The sequence below is a fragment of the Porites lutea genome, chromosome 3 (genome assembly GCF_958299795.1).
Source record: "Porites lutea chromosome 3, jaPorLute2.1, whole genome shotgun sequence".
In the NCBI taxonomy this organism is placed as follows: Eukaryota; Metazoa; Cnidaria; class Anthozoa; order Scleractinia; family Poritidae; genus Porites; species Porites lutea.
Genome location: NC_133203.1, coordinates 32,090,052 through 32,109,655, shown reverse-complemented (window position 1 = coordinate 32,109,655; position 19,604 = coordinate 32,090,052). Strand labels below are relative to the sequence as shown.

The window sequence follows — 19,604 nt, the reverse complement described above, 5'->3', positions numbered from 1 at the left end:
ATAGATGATGACCGCGTGAGTGTAAACGATCTATGGCTGCATGGCATGTCAGTGGATAATAGTTTCAACCATGAGGCTATTAAAAGACAAGTAATAAGTGCTTGGCTGAGTCAACAACTACTGTATAACTGTGAACTTTTGATTTGTTATCACCTTTCTTCCCCCCGTTACAGCAGGAGAATTTTAGAACCTGGGTTGTACGTGAACATGACTGTAAAAGTCGAAGTCCTTAGAATCCAGATATCTCTTTTACCCTTGATTTTTCAAACCTTCTGTTTTTTGAAAATGTTCCATTACATGTAACGGGAATTCTCGGTCCATGCGATTTAAAAAGTCGCTATTCCACGGTTTTGGTATTGACTTATTTTTCTGTTCGTTTATTTGATTGTTTTTGGTTTTCTTTGTTTGTTTGATCTTTTATTGATTTATCTGATGTTTTTGTATTGAACAGTATTTGAAGAAATTTAACTTGGCACCGGTGTTTTCTGAGGTAAGAGTTTTATTTCAACGTCTTTCCGTTTCATTTGAGACAAAGGTGTTTTGAAGTTTTCGACCCAAATGAATAATGTCAGTTTATGTAGATAGAATGACTCGTTCATGACAATCCATTTATATTAAAAAAGATGATTGTATAGGAATAGTTATGTGGGTAAATGTAATTTAAGCTGAGTTAAGAGCGAAACGATTCTGGTCAGTGGCCTCCCCTGTCGCGGGCATGCAGAGTGGTTGGGAGTTTGCTGGGAGTCACGTGGTTTTACAGCTCTGCTGTTGAGGTAAACTCTTTCTCACGTGCGCTGTGCCTGTTTCGATTGAGCTCGGCGATTTAACTCCTTGCCCGCCCTCCCTCTTTGTAGTAAGTACTGTGCCTGTTGGTTGCCGCTCACAGGGTTGTCATGGTTACCGTTTGCGCTCAGCTCTTTTAATTATGGCTACACCATCTTTCGAGGCACCTTCCCCAAGCTCATCTATTGTTGATGAGTTAAAAAATTAGTTTGTTTGTTTATCTATCTATCTTTACTCTAGTGCCATATTGTGGATTACCTTCGAAAGTAGTAACGTTGTCTTTCCCTGCAGGGTCCGGTTGTGCGAAGCCCGATTATCGCTAACCTTGGGTTAAATTTTAATCCGGATTTCTTTTTTTTGTTCAAAAGCATTTTCTCGGATAATGTTCCCTATTCTTTTCAGAGCATCCAATCACCAAATTGCAGACCAAAGGAATTAAACTAAATTTTCTTTTTAAGCTTTTACATCTGAATTCAAATTTTTGCACTAACCCTGGGTTATCTTAACCCTGCTTTGAACAATCGGGCCCTGGTCGCTAAGCAGTGTTGATCAACTGCACTAAGTCTACATGTAGCCAGGTTATTGGCCTACGAAAAAGAGCCGAAATAGGGCGTGTGTAGTACTTTCGATTGGTTTAAAATTGAAAGGACCACCCAGATATGGGTAGTGAGACTTCATCAGTGTGAAATTTCTGCAGCCTCTCCTCAGACGTTATCTCACGCGCCTTTCACCCAAACTTGAATCCACATTTTTTCCTGGCTACGCGCCTGCAATTCTCGTTAGACGGGAAGAAAACCGACTGTATTGAAGTCCAATAATAGGGAGCTTAATTCCTGGTTTTCGTATGTCGGGAAAATCCCAGACGATCAGGGATTTTACTGTTTCCCAACCGTCCCAGATTTTGCGGAGCAACGGCGACGACGACGGCAGCGACAACAGCAAAAAACTGAGAAATAGGCTTAGACTGGCAAAACAACAACTTGGCACGTGAATCACGCTTTTTTGTAGATTTCTTTGCCGTCAATACACGACTACGACGTAAAAATGTGGAGAACCTGAACACAACGACTTTCTTTTTCCTTCCCGGAATTTCGATACAGTCTTTTAGAATTCAACTCCAGGAAAAAATGCCAACATTTGACGGACTGAACGACATGGAATAAGTGCGATAAAGTTTGAAGCAGCGCGACTTCACTTTTCAAGAGACGTTTTCGTAGTCGTCGCCGTCGATGTTGCTTAAGCTCCTTATTTAATACCAACCAACTGCCCCCAAGCGAAGGAAATTTGTTGTTTTTTTTTTTGCAGGAAGATTTCATACACTGGTTTACACCACGTGAAGGAATAGTGGACTCCTTCGTAGTCAAGGTAAAATGTACTGAAATGATTTGAGAGAAAGAACATTCGTTGCCCATGCCCAGAATTTTATTTAGTTATTTATTTTTTTGCTTCGTCTTTTGAGTGAATTAAATTACGTTGTGGTCGAAATAGAAGATGGTTTGTCATGCTGTTGTTCTTTTTAAGGCGATGTTTTCTTGCTTTTTGTTTCGTAATTTTCTTACCAGACAATTTAATTTTTATCAATACTAATGCAAAATTACTCGTGGATGCGGCAGGCGAGTGGGGCACCGGTGTTACAAATTATAAGCTTTAATGCGTATCAAAAGAGACCTTTAGATTCTAAGAGGCCGGCTACGAGGAAGCACTTAAACCTGCATCATTTTGGCGGCAAAACGTGATAGCCGTCTTCATTATCCTTCTATACAGGTGTTAGCGAAAATGGTCGTAGTGACGGAAACAAGCTATCAATTGTTAGAATTTTACCATATTTTGACCGGGAGACAGCGTAACCTCCTCCAATAAAGATAACAGTGCTAACTTTTCTCGTAAAAAAAGTACAATGAAGCATTCCGGGGTGTGTATTTCTTTGGCAATACGCAAGAAAACTGTAAATCACATCTCGCATTGTCCTCGAATCTAAAGGTCTCCCAATGTCTTAGTGGAGGGAGCAGGTTATTACACGTGCGAAGTTTTATCATTTTGCGCTCGGGAGAGGGCTTAACCACCTTCAATAAAAAGAACCGTGCTACCTCTGTGGTGAAAAAAAGAAGAAGCCTTCAGAGGTGTCTATTTTTTCAGAATACGCGACAAAACTTTTAGTCAAATCTCGACCTCGTACTACTCGTTCTCGTCCTCGAATCTTAAGGTCTCTAATATTTGTGTTAACAGGACGAAGAAGGGAAAGTGACGGACATGATCAGTTTTTACACTTTACCTTCCACGGTGATGCATCATCCAACCCACAAGCAGCTCAAAGCTGCTTATTCATTCTACAATGTCAGTGAAAAGACGCCGCTTGTGGACCTCATGCAGGATGCACTTATACTCGCCAAACAGGTAAGGACAATTCGCCACTTACAATTCGCCACTTACAATTCGCCACTTTAGAAACGAGAGGGGACTGGGTCGAGTTAACTTTCGCAAAGACTACTTGGCCATTGGCAGAGCCTTTCCGCGCGCTTTGCGTTCTCATTCGATGTTGCTAAATCTGTACAAACAATCTGGGAAAATTAAAACACTTGCGCCAAGTACGAACCCAGCGACCTAGGAATGAGTTGCTTGTGTCTCTGCAGAGGCTCTGGTGCCTGAGATAACGCTTCTCACTTCTTTTTGTTGAGTTTTGCGTGTATACCAGGATAAAGCAGTCATGAGCACAAACGTTAGGCGCGAATTACGTGAATTAAGTGAAAAGGAGGAGACTGTGTATGTTGATGTGTAACAGTAGACGTTCTTTTGACTCGTCACGTAATCCTCGCCAACAAACGTCCATGGTTCGTCACGCCAAAAAGATTGTAGGCAATAGAAAAGTGCCATCGATTTGTTAAATGGACTTGTGCATTCTTTGCCTGTACTTTGATTTGCAGCGTGGTTTTGATGTGTTCAATGCTCTGGATCTCATGGACAACAAAGATTTTTTAGAAAAACTGAAGTTTGGCATCGGTGATGGAAACCTACAGTACTACCTGTACAACTGGAAATGTCCCGGCATGACACCTGAACAGGTTTGTTATACTCACATTTTTTGTGCAACCACTTCTCGCAAAAAACCTAATGTAAAACTCTTGAAAATACATTGTACCAAAATGGGAACAAGAGAGCAATTTGCGAGCGTATGCTTGATGTTTGCATCCGCTGAACGGCAATAGCGTGGGCGAAGTTAAAGTGCGTTTATTTTATTTGTCAACGAGGACGTTCCGGTGAAGAAAGCTGAAATTACTGCAGAGGGCGATTTTTTATAGCCTTCGTTAAAGTGCCATTCATTCTTGCAAGTGTTCATTAATGTTTTGTTTGGAGAAAGGCGAGAATTCAAGATAAAGGAGCTAGAGAAAGGCTGAAAAGGTATTTTCACGATGGGTACTTGATTAACCACTTTATACCGGTAAAGGTTAAGTTCGATTATAGCATTATACTATTTAGAAGGATTAAATGTCTATAGAATACTTGTTGAACAGAAAATTATCCTACTGACCTTCCTGCTGCTCAAAAAATTGTTCGCGAAATGTTAGGTCGTGACAACATCCAGCCGCCACCTTGTTTTCAAAGTACTGTACCACAAAGGGAAAGACTGCCCCCCCCCCCACCCCCTCCTCAAGGGCGAGAGTAGGGCTACGATAAACTCTCTTTCTTCGTAGAAATACCTTTATACCTTAAAGAACACGTTTATCGAACATAGCTCCCAGTATACTTCATTCAGCTCCTGAGCGGGTGGTCGCGGGTTCGATCTCGGAAACGGACCAATTCTCAGGCTCTTGGTAAAATACTGAGAAATGAAGATACTGGCTTTGCCTTGTAAACGGCCAGACCTTCTTGTAGCTTGGGGTACAACGTAAAATGGCGCTCCCGACTCCAGTAGGAGACGTAAATATAGTGTCCTCAATTAGTACTTTCGTGTTGAATACACTGACACACAAATAACGTAGTGTTCGTTTTTTATCAGGTAGGGGAGCTGGTGGGATTTGAGGGGGGGGGGGGGGGGGGGGGTCAAAAGAAAAAATATTGGGTTTAAATGAGAGGCCACCAAAAAAATGCCTCAAGTGACGGCAATTCTAATAAAGCAAACAGCCTACCAGAATGCCAAAAAACAGCGTTTCTGACATTCAGAAAGTTCAGATTTTCCCAGGGAAGCATGCCTCCTCCTCCCCCCCCCCCCCCCCCCTCACTTTATTATGTACCAAAAGGCAATTCTACCTAATTACACGTTTTATTAGGAAAAAGTAGCAAACTCAGTTAGTCATTTTTCATTTTTTGTTTGTTCTATCTTTCTTTCTTTTCCTTTCCTTTTTTTTTGGGGGGGGGAGGAGGGGGAAGGGGTCATGTCAATTAATTTGGGAACATGCGGGAACACCCTTTAAAATTCTTGTGAAGAGGGAGGAAGGTCATTATATGCAGCAGGAGCTACCCATAGAATTCCCCCCCCCCTCCCCTATTAAAAATGGATAGTCCCGAAAGTGCCTCGTTCCTTTTGCTAGAAGCCCGGATCAAAGTCACAGTTATTTCTAAACAATTAGAAAATAAAATGCAATTTCTATTTTGTCTCTAGGTTGGACTTGTTCTGCAGTGATTTTGCAACTGCTGGCTACAAGCAGTGTCAAATAAAACAAGTTGAGTAAATAAGGAAGAAATATGACAGTGTTACACGATAATCAGCGACTCCTCGGGAAGGATTTTATGACGTATCGAACAGACCATGCGAGGTGGAGGAAAATATTGATCCATGTAATACGCAAGAATTTGATCCAAGGTGTGACATGGAACCAAAAATGTATTTAAAATCAAGCGATTTGCTATTTGCAAGGCAGTTAGCTGAGGTAGGGCCCTCTTTTTGAACGCTTACAGCCAAAGACTCTCATATTTTAAAAGCAGGTTAGACAGGAAAAAATCAAGAAAATGCTGGAGCCTTGTCACGGTAAATACTTTACCAAGCCCATTCCTTATTTCTGAGAAGTACCCCATCTGAATGGAAAGAAAATTATTTAGTTTCCTTGATGATTTTTACAGCCAAAAAGTTCCATCTTTCTCTTCGCGGTTGCGAGATCAAGACGCCGCCATCTACCTGGTCTTATATGTACCAAGCTCTTTGACGACTTTAATACTCAAACCTCTTTCATGCGTGCTATTTGCTGTCTTCTTTCCACCAAATCTCGCTCAGTACATGTTCGAGATTGTGAACTCGTTCCACGATTCGATCTCGAAAGTCGCATGGAAAGCAGGGGCCTACGGGAAGTCTAAGTTTCTGTCCTCTTTATCGTTTCCTACGAGAGCGTTTTCGGTAATGTTAATTTTACGTATCAAGCACTAGTTCATGTAGCCTGAGAAAACAGCCGACATGTAGCAACGCCCCGACTACCCAGATCTGGGTAGGGTGGTGCCTCTGGTTGTTCGTGCCTTTTCTTAATAAACTTGAAACTAAACTTGAACTTGAAAACTTGAACTTAACTAAACTTAAACTTGAAACTTGTGCCACGAGAGAAATTTTGCTTCAGCCAATCAGACGCACTACCCAGATTTGGGTAGTGACACGTCATCAGTATGGAATTTGTGCAGCCGTCACCCGGACGTCATTTCGCGGGGAAACCAGTGGTGGTGTCGCGATGTGTCGGCTGTTTCCTTACGCTATAGTTCGCGGGGCTGTCATTTAGAGGCGGGCGCTGGCTACTTTCAAAGGATCGAAAGAACCCCTCCCCCCACCCAGCTGTTTGATTCCTCGCCTACTTGTTGTATTTACCCAGCAACTTGAAATCTTAGTGACAACCCTGCAGTTCGTACTTAATCACTAGCGTTGCTAGCTTTATATTTAACTAATAGGCGCGATTCTCCAATAGCTTGTGTGATTCGTATTGAAAAGAATCTTCCGTAGTCTGAAGCAAGTCTTCAATTTTTCTTTGTCCCTGTATGCGTAGCCCGCAAAGCGGGGTCATTTTCATTGGCTTACCCTGACCTTCAAATAAGAAGGTGCCCGGTCATCCAGACCCTGAGATAACCGGAAGGGGGGCGGTCTCTTTTTTTTCGGCCCTTCAGGCCTCACTTTGGTCTAAAAATAAGGGGGAGGGGCCTCCCCTGTATCCGCCCTGATTTTTGGGGGACGTGGACGCCGTCTTTGTCAAGAAAGGAAGTTTGGAAAGAGTTATGGTAGTGAAAACCTGCGGTCAAAAAATTTGTTAAAATCAAACGACTTTTGGGATTAAGAAGTTGTCTTTATTGAGAATCTACCTTCTACCACAACTCTTCTTTTCTGGAGCGTTAAGAGGGCGTTGTTTTCTGCGATCAAAATGGATAATTGTCCTACGAGGATTATGCAAATACAGGGTTATTTGAGTTGTGCTCGCATTTGATGAGAGTTGACTGATGCCAATCTAGTTAGCATTGATAGTTTTTTTTAAAACAGATTTGGCTTCTTTTTTGCAAGGAAAAGAAACAATTTGTTTATATGCAAAAATGGGTGTGAATTTTGGATGTCATTTGTTTGTTTGTATTTTTTTCTGTAAACATTTAACTCTTCTAGATGGAGGCAGCAAATCCTGTTTCTCGAAACCTCATTGTCTCCTAAGGCCCTGTTTATATGGAAAAAACTTTTTTGTGGGTAGAAGAGTCACCTTCCGAGCCGAGTCAACTTCAGCCAGCGTTTATATGAGAAAAACGTTGACCCCTTTACCCGAGCCAAAAGCGCTCGCGCGTGCTCTGATTATTTAGAACAGCGCTCGCTCACTCTCTGATTAGGGACTTTAAGATCCAACGTCGCAACGGCAACGAAAACGTCGTTTAAAAAGTGAATTCGTTTTCTTTCAGTCTTTATATCGATTTTTACTACCCACATACTTTGTTAAATGAGGGCGAACCCTCCTGAAGCCGAATTTCAAGTGAACATATCCAAGCTAATAATAAATTTTCATCGTTGCTTGCTTTTGTCCTCCATAAAACGCGAAATAAGGCATTTTCACGTCGTCATCGTGCAAAAACGGCAAAGAAGTGTCAAAAAAAAAGTGTGTTGCGTGTGCCAAGTATTTTTTTGCTTATTAAACTCAGCGTCGTTGGATCCTAAAGTCCCGATTGTCTTGCCTCGGAAAGGTGAGCCAAAGTGTTAATTTGTAGAAAAGTTGGCCCGGCTAGGAGGGTGACCCCTGTAGTCGAGCCAACTTTTTGTTTGTCATGTACACATGTACAAAAGAACTTTCTGGGAGGGGAGGGAGGCGGGGGGGGGGGGGCAAATGATTCCTTGTTTGTCTTGCCCCTAAGAATTCGTACATAATATGAAAATCAGGAAAGATGTTATCTAATCACTATCACCTCAACCTTCATTTACATTCATCTTAAAATGGGCACTTTGACCTACAAAATAACTGCGTTAAACAATCAAATAAGGTGAGTGAAACCTCCAGCTTAGTAAAGATAGACCGTCGAAAGATGACACTTGATCAAGTCTTTTTAAAAGTGCGTCTACACCAGGCTTATTTTTATTTGTACTGAAATATGATGCATTCGATATTGAAAATCCTAATAAAATATACAAGTAAGACTTGGCGGATAAATTGTGGTCTTTCCTTTTTTTCTGTTTAAATGCTGGTGTAAACATCTCTCTCCCCCTTCCCCACTACTGTTACCCTTTTTGTGGGTGGAAAATTGTAATCTCCTCTTAAGAAAATCCCCCCTGGCACCCTTTCATCTTTTCTTCCAAAACGCTTTGATAAACAAGAGAATGCATTTTATTGCAAATGTGAAAAATTCATTTACACTGAGGGTACGGTACAATACTTGTTTTGCAATTCAAATTTTCACGTCAAGCTTTATCCACGTCCAAACAGCACGTACTGTCTCACTCTCTTTGTTACCGATTGTTAAGTAGAAGCACCCCACCCACCCTTGTCAGTTTGCCAGACTATATCGGTTTGTGTCCAGTTGCACTATGGCACTATTTTGAGCCAGTTTCCTACGCAACATTGCAATAGTCGATACAAAACTCAAGTAAGACCTCAAAATGGTCAATAGCCTAATGCCGGCATTCTAAAACCCCAGTGGATTCAACGAATAAGCCATTTCCGAGTTCCAAAAACTCAATTTCAAAGCGAGACTAAGGGCAAAACCTTTCTTATGAATAACTTGTATTTGCACGAGAATAAAGAATCATTTTCATATCAATAGCTTCGCACTTAGCCTCGCTTTCAAACGGGGACCTGCGGCAACCCGGAAATGGCCTATTACCGGAACTGCGTTTCGAATTTCCTTTCAACCTGATTATCCAAACGATCAATGACTTTTTTTTGAACAGGCCAATCATGGCGCGTACTCAAATCTTGGTAAACAGCTGGGAGCGCAGGACAAAGATTTCGGCGCTGGCTCGCACACGAACTTAACCAGGGGTATAGTTTCATCTTTAGCGCAGGTTAATAGCCCACTGGTAAGCTGAATTCAAATTCCTTAATATACGTCTCATTACTCTCGTATGATGAGGGGAATTCTTCTCTCTTCAATAACTCTGGTGAGAAGATTTTTTGCTCCATCTTCTTCATCGCAATCCTTGAGCGGAGATAGAAGAAAAGAGTGTTCAGCGAACTCACCTCAAACAAGATGTGGTTTTATTCCATCCGTACATAGACCTTGTAAAACAAAATTCCCTGAAATGCGACGACTCAAGGCAGTGCGTTCTTAGAGCTGGTTCTAGTCCCAGGCCCACGATACCAGCAAATAACACGCCGGCGCTTGGTCCCACTGAGAGAAAAGCGCGCGAAAATGCCTTGCCTTTTTCGTCGTCTTGTCCACGAGCGGTGACCACTAGATAAGTGTTAAGGTATAAACTTCCCGCTAAAAGCCCGACAACAAAGCAAAGCAGTAGCACTATCCAAACGCTAGGCAGAAATCGATACCACGATGCAAGAGTTAACAAATTCAACAAGCCAAAAAGGATTACTGACAATATCCAGGTTTTTGTAATAACCAGTGCATATTGCAGGTTGATGAAGGCCAAGAAAGATATGTAAGACCTGCCTATGCATTCACCAATCATGAACACGCACGCGTAGTACACGAAGTGATTCCTCGGGTCGAAGGGTGAGTTGGGAAAGGCAAGCGTTGTGACAACTCCGTTGAGAGTTAAAAACTCTGAAAAGTATCCTACGAAAAATGCAACAACGAGGTGGAAATTTTGCACAATTAAAGCCTGCTTTTCTGACCAAGTTGTTGAATTTTCTTCCGTTGGAGCATTCTCTTGAGGGAGAGAAGTATAAGCAATGTCCTGATAGGAATCATGACCAGGCGCAGGCGCATAATCTCTCTTTTCAATTAGTGCATAGCAAAGGAAAATGCTGAGGGGTATCCAAGAAATCAGGAGAACAGTTGTTTGTGGAGACACACAAATAACGGTTGTCATCGCTAAGAAAAAAAAAACACTGGGTCTTAGTTTAACTTGTCGTATCATCTGAGGATCCGCCCGGGGGGAGGGGGAACTCATATGAAAGGGGCGGGGATGCTCGTTGTCTCGCTGAGGGGTGTAAATTTCGGATTTTGGTCTCACTTAGGGTGTTCCGGGTAAAACACCATTATATTTAGCCGTAAAGGCCTCTTTTGGGGTTGCACGCGAAGAAATATAAAAAAATATAAATTTTTTTCAATTCGTTTTATTTACTCGATTCATGTAATCAAAGTTTATAATGGTCTCTTTTCGGGGTCAAAAAAAGGTTGGGCCAAGCCCAGATTTGTCTCCTTTAGGGGTTCAACTCAAAATTCCCAACGAGCATCCCCGCCCCTTTCATATGGGAGCCCTCCCCGGAAGGGTCCCCAACAGGTTTCTCAAGATGATGGGTTTGCCTTACTTGAATGCCAGGATTCGGGATTTTACAGCAAAATTGGGGCCAGGTTCGGGATGAAAAGTACTGCACTGGACGCGGGACGCACGACGCAGGACCTCGGATATAACCATCGGGTTTACGGGACTGAACAAAAATGTAGGTCGGGATGACGGGATCGTAAAACCCTACTTACTTGAATGCCGGGATTTGCGATTTTACAGCAAAATTGGGGCGAGGTTCGGGGTTGAAAGTAGGGGACGCAGGATACGGGACGCCAAAGATAACCATCGGGCTTACGGGGCTGAACAAAAATGTGGTCGGGATGCCGGGCTTAATTGGAGACCCTTTATTTTCATCTTAACATTTCTACTTAACCGTTCGCTTCGTGTTTTATATGCATGGTTTGTTGGTCTGTTCTATCTTTCGCTCGCATCGATAAGTTACTAAGCAGGCCATTAACCACATTAACCGTTGTTATTTACAACGTAAGCATTGTTCCTTGTGATATTTTTACAGTTATCGCTTTGGTTTATGATATTTAAGGATGCTTTATAGATAAGTATACGTGAAATGTGCAAGCTTTATTTGTAGTAGGTCCTTTTTGGATGTCGACGCACGTGCCTTGTCAGATTTGGTAAGTTCTCTCTTTTGCTTAAACTAACCCACGTTCGATTTATCAAAATTCTAACTTGACTACCAAGGCTTTCTCATCTAGCTCATTTTTCTATATTTGTTTTGTTTTTCTTTGTGCTCAATTGCAAGTCTCTTCTGGGAGTTAAGAGCCAATGGAGTCTTAACAAAACTGCTTTTTTGTCCCAAAAGCCTCTGAGTCATAGAACGTGGGCCATTAAAACTGCATGAATTATTTACTCAGTTGATTTGAGATCATTTAAGCTGTTCGAACAAAGAAAAACGTTGGTTTCTATTAATTGACTTTTTCCTGACCAGTTCGAGTTGTCAGGTACTTTAATCCTGCCATGGAAATACTGTTTTTAAAATTCTATTCGGCCTCTCGGCCGTTTATTGAACTGGCCTTTGTTTGGAGGTTAAAAACCTGTTTTTTGGATCCGGTTTAGCTTATTTCGCATTCATTAAATGTAATTATCCTTGATTGTTTGAGAACAGGTGCTAACTAAACGTTCTTGTAACATATTCCTCACTAATTGGTTTTTCCTTGCAAACTTGTAACCAAGAGAGTTAGTGTATGGAAAGGAATGGGATTAATTAGTAACGTTACGATGTTCCTAAAAGAAGGCTCCAAAGGACAACTTTGGCACAGTACGCAAATTGACCAAATGTACTTTTGGTTGTAACGGTATTGTACATAGCTCGGATTTTTACTCGCACGAACATTCTTTGCAATTTTCATTTTATTTTATTTTGAGTGGACATTTACTGGATCTATCTATCTCTGGTCAATTTTGGTGTGAAAGTCGATTTTCTTATTACGCCATTAATACCTCGAAGGAAAATATATATTTTAGTAACTGTTGCGGCCAGTCGGATTTCCACTGATATAATTATAAGACGGTGACTGAATTAAGATGATCCGGGATTGACACCTTTTAAGTCCAGTCAGGACAAAAGGAGCCTTAGCGAACTTGTCGGAGAGATTCACTGAACTAGTCTTGTGCTAGGTCGTAAAATTGTCGCTAGACTGAGAAGTCATTTAATCGACGTGAACGAGACGTAAAGTCAAGTTGTCACCAGGAGCCCATCAAATGGAGCCTCCATCTCCATTAATTTCTTGAGTCAACCCTTTCCCGAGTAGATTTATAAATAGAACGGCTAGTTTCCCGCGAAAAGTGTCATATTTCCGTGAGTCTCGTGTGTCACCGTGTAAAAATAACATTGGGTGAAGTCGAACTCAGAAGCCCGTCCTTCGACCGTTTTCCTTTTTTGCTTTACGTCCATTTTTACAATTTTACAGCCGCTGGGATCTGGGTATCATGAAATAAAAGTTAATGAATTACCCGACTGAGCGAACTTAGGATCACGGAAAGGTTATCTTTGCGAGTGTTTTTTTTTGTTGTTGTTTTTGCCGTCATACATCCCACATTTAAGCATGCACCTTGAAAAGAGTCGACGATTAAGCGTTCTGTGGACGATTTGGAACTTTTCGATGATCAACGCCGAAAAAGAGCCAGGATCATTTGATTTTTGTCATCACCGTGGAGTGGATTTTAAGCACCGCGTGCAAAAGCACCTAAGTAGCAACTAACGAGGAATGCTTCAGTTCCGAAATTTGAGAAATTGCAGTTTTCCTTTACAACTGACTTGTGTCACCATGAGAGTTGCCTGACAAAACTGGCACTTGAAAAGTTGAACAGAAGACAACAGTTGCTCGACCGTGAAGCTAACTCAAAAGTAATTTGCTAACGGAGGAATTTGTGACATCGCGCTCCAGTCCAAAGACCCACTTATCTCAAGAAAAACAAAATGGATTGTATCTGCCCCAAAAGAATTATGATTGACTAACAGGACAATTCTCAGCAGTTAATGTAGAAGTTTAGGCTCAATTCCTTCCTTCGAATTCGCATCTGTTGATCACTTTTTTTGCGAGAAGACAATGGCTGGACCCGGCGTTACAAAACATTGCAGGGAATCATCACACTAGCTGACGGACAAAACAACCACAAGGACTACAAGTATTTATTCAGATAAACGCATATCGGAAAAGAAAACTTGAAAAACTAGAAATTTAATTAATATTGAGTCATTTAGCCGCAATAAGAACCTTAACGCTCAAAAAAATTGGCTAGAGAAAACGAATCCTGTCAGAACTTCAGACTGCAGGTAGTAGTTAATCATTATGCATGTAACAGACCAGCTTCATGGCCTCTTAATGTGAGACAAGCAACCAAAATTAAGATTAACATAGTCAGAGTTTAAAACTCTCCACAGTATAATCTACCCGCTAGAAAGAAACAAAAAAGAAAATCTCTGAGGGATGAAAACGCTAAAGTCACGTTTCACTAGCTTATGATTGTGTTTGGCCTGTCAACAACGAATTTCCTGCTGTTTGATGAAGTACAATAGCAGTGTCTTTTTTTCGTTGTGATTGGCTCTTCCCACCGTCGGCGCGCGAAGTCTCCCCTGGGAACCGTTCTAATTATAAATCTACTCGGGAAAGGGTTGACTCCAAGTGCTTGTATGGGAGATGGAGCTCCGCTCCATTTGATGCGCTCCTGTTGTCACATATCATTGAACAAGGGCTTCCTGTCCCCTAAAAGGTCCTTTACAGTTTTCATGTTAGGCCCACGCAAACACTCGCAGAAAAATGACGCAGCTCAGATCACCGCCTCGGCACGTTTTCAATCATCGGGGGCACCCAACGACAATTTTTGGAAAATATCTGTTCGGAAGACGATTTGAGATCTAGAATTTTCGGAACATTTGTTGTTAAATTTCTTGCTTGTCTGACTCTCCTAGGATTTTCGAACCCCTAAAAATGGTATAATTGCCCATTTTTAACAGATTTTTACCCTAAGAAGGTCACCTAGAATTTCGGGAGCCTTTTTTCAGGCTGAAATTATCGAAAAGGTAAGTTTTGATCCCTTTAATTTTCGGATCACTAGACTTTCAGCTAGGAAGTCCGAACAGATGAAAAATTTTTACGGGAATAAAAATATGCCCATATCTACTGTTTAAATACTAAAATACGTTCAACAATGTCATGTTTAAGGACTTTAAAGGGTTTTTCTCGTTGGGTGCCCCTGAATCATTTCAATTATGTTCTGTGCTGGCTGAAAAAGTCGGTCAACCAAATTCTTGCAAACACAAGAACAACAAACAAACAAGGGATTAAACCAACTGAGAACGGTTCAGGTGGGCAGTTTCCCAGAAACTTTAATTGATCCAACGGTTCATCCCAATAAAACACGACCATGATTATTTGCATTTATTTTTGTCAACTTGTAGCTGTCGATTGGTTAATTTGCATTCAATTCGAAAACCCCTGCGACACCGTACCGTTTACACAGCTGTTAACGCCCATGAATTTCTCCTGCCGATTTTTACCTCTCTTGCCCTTCCTTTTCTCAGAATAACTTCCAAATAATTGAAAATTACTTCTTTTTTTTCTTAACTTAAAAGGATAGATGTATGAAAGTCAAAGCTTCCAGAATGTTAGGCGCCGTTGACAAGCACTTCTCCTCTTCGGTGGTACTATTTGACCACTGTACACAACTGTAATTGATCGTTCTATGAACTTTGAGCCGTCCGTGGATGACTAATCGGAAATGACTACTCTCCCTTCATGTTTATTACTCTGCACGAAATAATTCTGATTTTTGCGTCTTTGTTTTAATTGCTTTTAATTGCTTTAAGGTGATCTTCGATCAGGCGATGTTTCGTTCAGTGTAATAAATTTGTTTTAAGAAGATGGCCGGAAAATACAAAAGTGCCACCTGCAAAACTAAGAAAATTAAAGAGAGCCGCTAATTAAACTGCCAATTTTCACCTGATCGGAGGTTACTCGTACCTATTAAGCGGTCACCTTACCTGTATAGTAGAGTGGTCCAATGATGAATCCTATTCCAGTACCGGCAGCGTACGCACTCATTGTACTGTCACCGTAGAGAGCAGTCAATGAAACAAACGTAACTTCGCCGATTGCAACGCCAGTAGAAACAATCACCACTCCTACTATCCGAATCACTACATTCTCAACTAAAGAATACAGTAATACTCCGATAATGCTAAGAAACACGATTGGCACTAGAAGAAAGGTTTGCGGAAGTTTGAGGATAACATAGGGCAAAGCAGATGTGATAAAGAAAAATGGCAGCGAAGCAGAAATTAACAGTGCCGGTGTAGGAACCAATGTCTCCTCCAAGATGTCTTGAGAGGCTGAGATCCCAATGGAGAAAAAAATCTGAAGGATAAAACCAAATATCCCGAAAATAAATACGTCAAGTGCCTTCTCGCCTTTTGATGGGGCAAATGTTTGACAATTGTTAGTGTCGTGAACACCAGCAGCGGTCGGGTAACTACTCGACGGATTCGCCTTTTCGTCAAGGTCTTCCATTTTAGAAGAATTTCGGCTTCACTCGTTGGCGATTGACGTAACTGGCAAGCTTCGTTGAAGGTGATTTTATCAGTATCATCGATCAAAGAAGATAATTTTCACCACATTGCTAACATCTGGCCGGCGCTGAACGTAAAGTATTAAATTCGTTTAGCAAAAGAGCTTGTAATATTAATGATATTGAATCACGGTTTTGCGCCTATGGCTATTGTGTTCATGCATGTTGTCTTAGGTCAATTCAGCCATGCATTCCACAATATTTTGACAAGTTTTAACGCTTGAGTGGTCATCCTGAACTCCTTGCGTGCTGATTATTTGGTTTTGCGGTCGATTTATTTCACCGAATAGTTCTACAAAAAGCTGGACTTAACCAAAAAGATAACTATTGTCATCTTTATTGGGGGAATCAATTGTCGAATTAATAAATGTTGGTAAAATTTAACTTCAGTTCTTTCTTATATTTTGATTGATTAAAAAATTAAGACATTTGAGTCACCGCGACATTGCTTTATAGATCAGATTCTAAAAGAATAATCATGAAATATTGTTTCATTTTATTTTTTCAAATCTCTTAGTGAACATCAAGAGGAGGTTGTACAATGCGAATAACGATTATTTGAAAGGAAACCAAAATCAAGAAATTTCATCATTTCTTAAAAAAGAAATATTTAAAACTCTGAGACGGGAAGAAAATGAAATACCAATTTTTACAACTGCCGAAACTAACAATAACTTTCTGGGGGTGCTGCCGGGAGAATTTGAAAATTTACTGCTTTGCAGTTAAGATTGCATAGAATTGTCGCAGAGGACTAAAAAAAGACAAAAAACAAACAAAGCAAAACCAAAAAAACATAAACAAAAACAAGAACAAAGAAACAAACAGATGAACGAACAACAAAAACACCAACTTTCACAAGGCGACTTGAAATCGGAGTTGTCATAGAAACGGATCGAGTCGTTACCTATTTTGCTTGCAGCCTTATTTCTTGGCTCTAGCATGTTTTTTTTATCATTTTTCCAAAATCGTTTACGAGAACCTCAAGAAGGATTGGAACGTCTTCCCATGATGCTTAGCGTAATATATATAGATCTCTCCAGGGCTAAAATCGAAGTGTAAGGAGAGATCAGTTTTCCATGTATTCTTTATTTGCCTCAAATGTCTTATCTATCCCCTTTGAAATTGTTCTAGCCGTAATTTACATTGAATTTGCATTAAGATGTTTTCGTTCTTTCACAATATACACATTTCGTTTCAATGTTGACTTTTAAAAGGATAATTTAAGTTTCTGAATAATTATTCAGCTTGGTCGCCCGTTCAAATACCAACCGTGCGCGTTTTAGTTTTTAGTTTTGACATTTTAAGGAATCCTTAGGGAAGGAAGCTCAAATTCTCTTACAGAGCTTTCTTTGCAAATTTCCCAAATTCACTGGCTTGACTGACATTTAGTTTTGAGTCATTTAGTTTAACATATGAATTTTAAAGCTGAATTTGTGCAATAAATTTATGAATTTATGTTTTCGGTGTTCAGCTGATTTTAGTCAGCCTCATTTTCATTTGTTTTGTGATGTTCTAATAAGTTGATCGGTTAGTATAAATACAGCACTGTTATCCCTGTTTTTCGATTTACATTGCGGATTTACATGCTTGTACGATTCAGTTACATTTTGGATACACATGTATGTATGATTTACGTCCGCGAGCTGAAGATTAAAAAACTGTTGAAGTCCAAGTTTGAGTGCTGTCCTGTTTTCCAGTTGTAGCAGATCCTAATACCGTGGAACAGTGACGAGTTCCTTTCCCGCTTGCCAAGCGAGTTGCAGAGTTAGTTTTCCTCCTTGTTGTTCACACGACGAAGTCGCTTGAATTCTCTTTACGCTTATTTTCCCCGATTTGTGCTTGGAAGGCCAAAACCAATCGTCACAGAAGCTCTCTTTAATAGACCATTTTCGATATATCGAAATCCATACTTGGCTCCGAGGTTTGGGGAATAAAACAAAAGAAATGTATTATTCATTATTGAGCCTCAAGACGAAGTTCTTTTGTTTTATTCCCCCAAGCCTCGCAGCCAAGTATGAATTTTAATATATCTGGACTGGTCTATTGCGTTCGATGTGAGGAGAACGCAACCTAAGCAAGAACATTTTGCTGCATGAGAGAAACTCGGTTTTGTGGTCGGGTCAAGAACCGGATGCGGAAAACCGTCATAGACTAGTCCAGCATGGTGCGCACGCAAATGACCAGCGCGCACCTCGTGTAGTTTTACTGAACTGAAGATTAAAGGCGCTCTTTTTTGAGCGCGCGTGCATAAAAAGCACGGAGTTATTATTTGGGTTCGGATTTGGAGTTGTTTTCGAAGTGGCTACAAAACTCCATTTGCACGCCTCTTTTGAGAATTGGCTTATGGACTATTATAATTCTCCTTCTTCCAAATACTGTATACCGTGCATGCTTGCAGTCGCGAGTCAAGCAAACAACAAAATCTTGCTCCAGTGTCTTACAGATTCCGTCAACTCTCGGGATCCAAACTCATTAAATACAATGTAGAAATCGAAATCTAAAGAAAGGCAGTAAAGAATTTGGGCCGCAAACCGAGTCCCAGTTTCTTTCAGTTCCTTTACAAAAATAAAGAGAGTTTTTTGTAATACTTTCTTCGAAAAACAAATTTGGATCGTTAATGTGAACATTGCACACATAAATGATAGTCATCCTTGGGGAAACGTTTTAGGTCAGGGTCTCTGATCTGAAGAGACTGTAAACTTTTGTTGAGGCCCATACTTTACTTTTGAAATTTGCGTCTAAAGTTCCTTTCAATTTCTTTCCATGTCTAGGTTTGTACACTCCGGCGGCATTCTTGGCAACCAAATCATAACTAGTTAGTTGTTTAATGACGTATTACTTGCAACTTTGATGACGCCAGCATGACGTCAATACATTTAAGGTCAACTGTTATCACACTTAAGAGTTTATTGCATTTGAGGCCAAATGATATTACATTTATGACTATTAAATTTAGGGTCATTTATTACATTTAGGCCCTCTACAGCTTGTTCTTCCAGCGGCTGCCTCAGTTTTCGCGTGACTGGTCGTGGCAAGACAAAATACTCAGCGACCCCCAGCGAGGCCAAAAATTAAATTTATTGTGAATCAAAGTAAACCTATTTTAGTTATAGTCTCGATAAAGCCTATCATTTGCCAGAGTTTCAAGCAAAATTGTTTTTTCTTGCGAAATTGAGTGTTTCAAAGTTTCCCATGATTCAAAAGAAGGGTCAACGAAAAATGCTTGACAACTACAGACCAATTTCAATATTACAGGACTGTGTTGTCTTTTGTAGATTACCCAAATGAGTGGTATGTCAACGTGGATCACGACCTTGCTATGGTTGTTTTGTTATATCTTAAAAAGACATTTAATACCGTGAACCATGAGATACTTTAAAAAAAATTCATGGGATTTGATTGACTAAGACCAGCTGTGTCCTATTTTTCTTAAATTGTAAAGACTAAAGGAAAGTCGTATCTAAAATTTATCTAATTAGTAGTCTTTAATATAGCTTTGCCAGCAATATCAGATTAGCCACCAGCGATATAATTAGCATTAAAACTGGCTGGGCAACAAATAAACTGAGCCTTAACATAGCTAAAACTGAATATACTTTTTTAATTTAGCTCCAAACCAAAAATAAATGCTCTTCCAGATCAACCACACATTTAGAATGATCCTGTGGAACGAGTCCACAACTTCGAAATTCTTGGTGTACATATCGACGAAACTCTTACAAGGAAAAACACATCGATAAAATAACAAAGAAAATCTCTCCTGCAATCAGTGCAATCAGGAGATTAAAGAATTTTGCGCGAAACATTAGCGTGTGTGAAGAATGCTTTGGCTCACCTTGACTATTGCTGCGAAGTTTGAAAATCGCCTGGGGATGGCCTTGCCTGAGATTTCAGAGGC

At 40.5% G+C, this 19,604-nt stretch overlaps 2 protein-coding genes across 2 annotated transcripts in view; one reads left to right on the top strand and one right to left on the bottom strand.

Annotated features, from left to right (window-relative positions):
- Positions 1 to 5,709, top strand: part of LOC140930939 (glycylpeptide N-tetradecanoyltransferase 2-like) — a 30,196-nt gene extending 24,487 nt beyond the window's left edge. The window contains exons 8-12 of the mRNA XM_073380655.1: positions 452 to 490; positions 2,089 to 2,148; positions 3,010 to 3,177; positions 3,705 to 3,842; positions 5,381 to 5,709. Of these exons, the coding sequence (XP_073236756.1) occupies positions 452 to 490; positions 2,089 to 2,148; positions 3,010 to 3,177; positions 3,705 to 3,842; positions 5,381 to 5,401 (426 nt within the window). The 3' untranslated portion in view covers positions 5,402 to 5,709. The remainder of the gene's footprint in view (positions 1 to 451; positions 491 to 2,088; positions 2,149 to 3,009; positions 3,178 to 3,704; positions 3,843 to 5,380) is intronic.
- A 3,561-nt stretch (positions 5,710 to 9,270) lies between these two features.
- Positions 9,271 to 15,801, bottom strand: LOC140929628 (uncharacterized). The gene is made up of 2 exons (XM_073379374.1): positions 15,123 to 15,801; positions 9,271 to 10,203 (listed from the first exon to the last, which is right to left on the bottom strand). Exons 1-2 carry the CDS (start codon positions 15,646 to 15,648, stop codon positions 9,389 to 9,391), a joined length of 1,341 nt encoding a protein of 446 aa, XP_073235475.1. The 5' UTR covers positions 15,649 to 15,801; the 3' UTR covers positions 9,271 to 9,388.
- Between the last annotated feature and the right edge of the window lie 3,803 nt (positions 15,802 to 19,604).

What these genes read in the sequence shown, in the direction of transcription:
- LOC140929628 (XM_073379374.1), bottom strand. Translation starts at nt 15,648, where the DNA reads ATGGAAGACCTTGACGAAAAGGCGAATCCGTCGAGTAGTTACCCGACC. An exon ending in TGGACCACTCTACTATACAG is followed by an intron (nt 10,204 to 15,122) that starts GTAAGGTGACCG and finishes TTTTTTTCTTAG; the next exon opens with CGATGACAACCGTTATTTGT.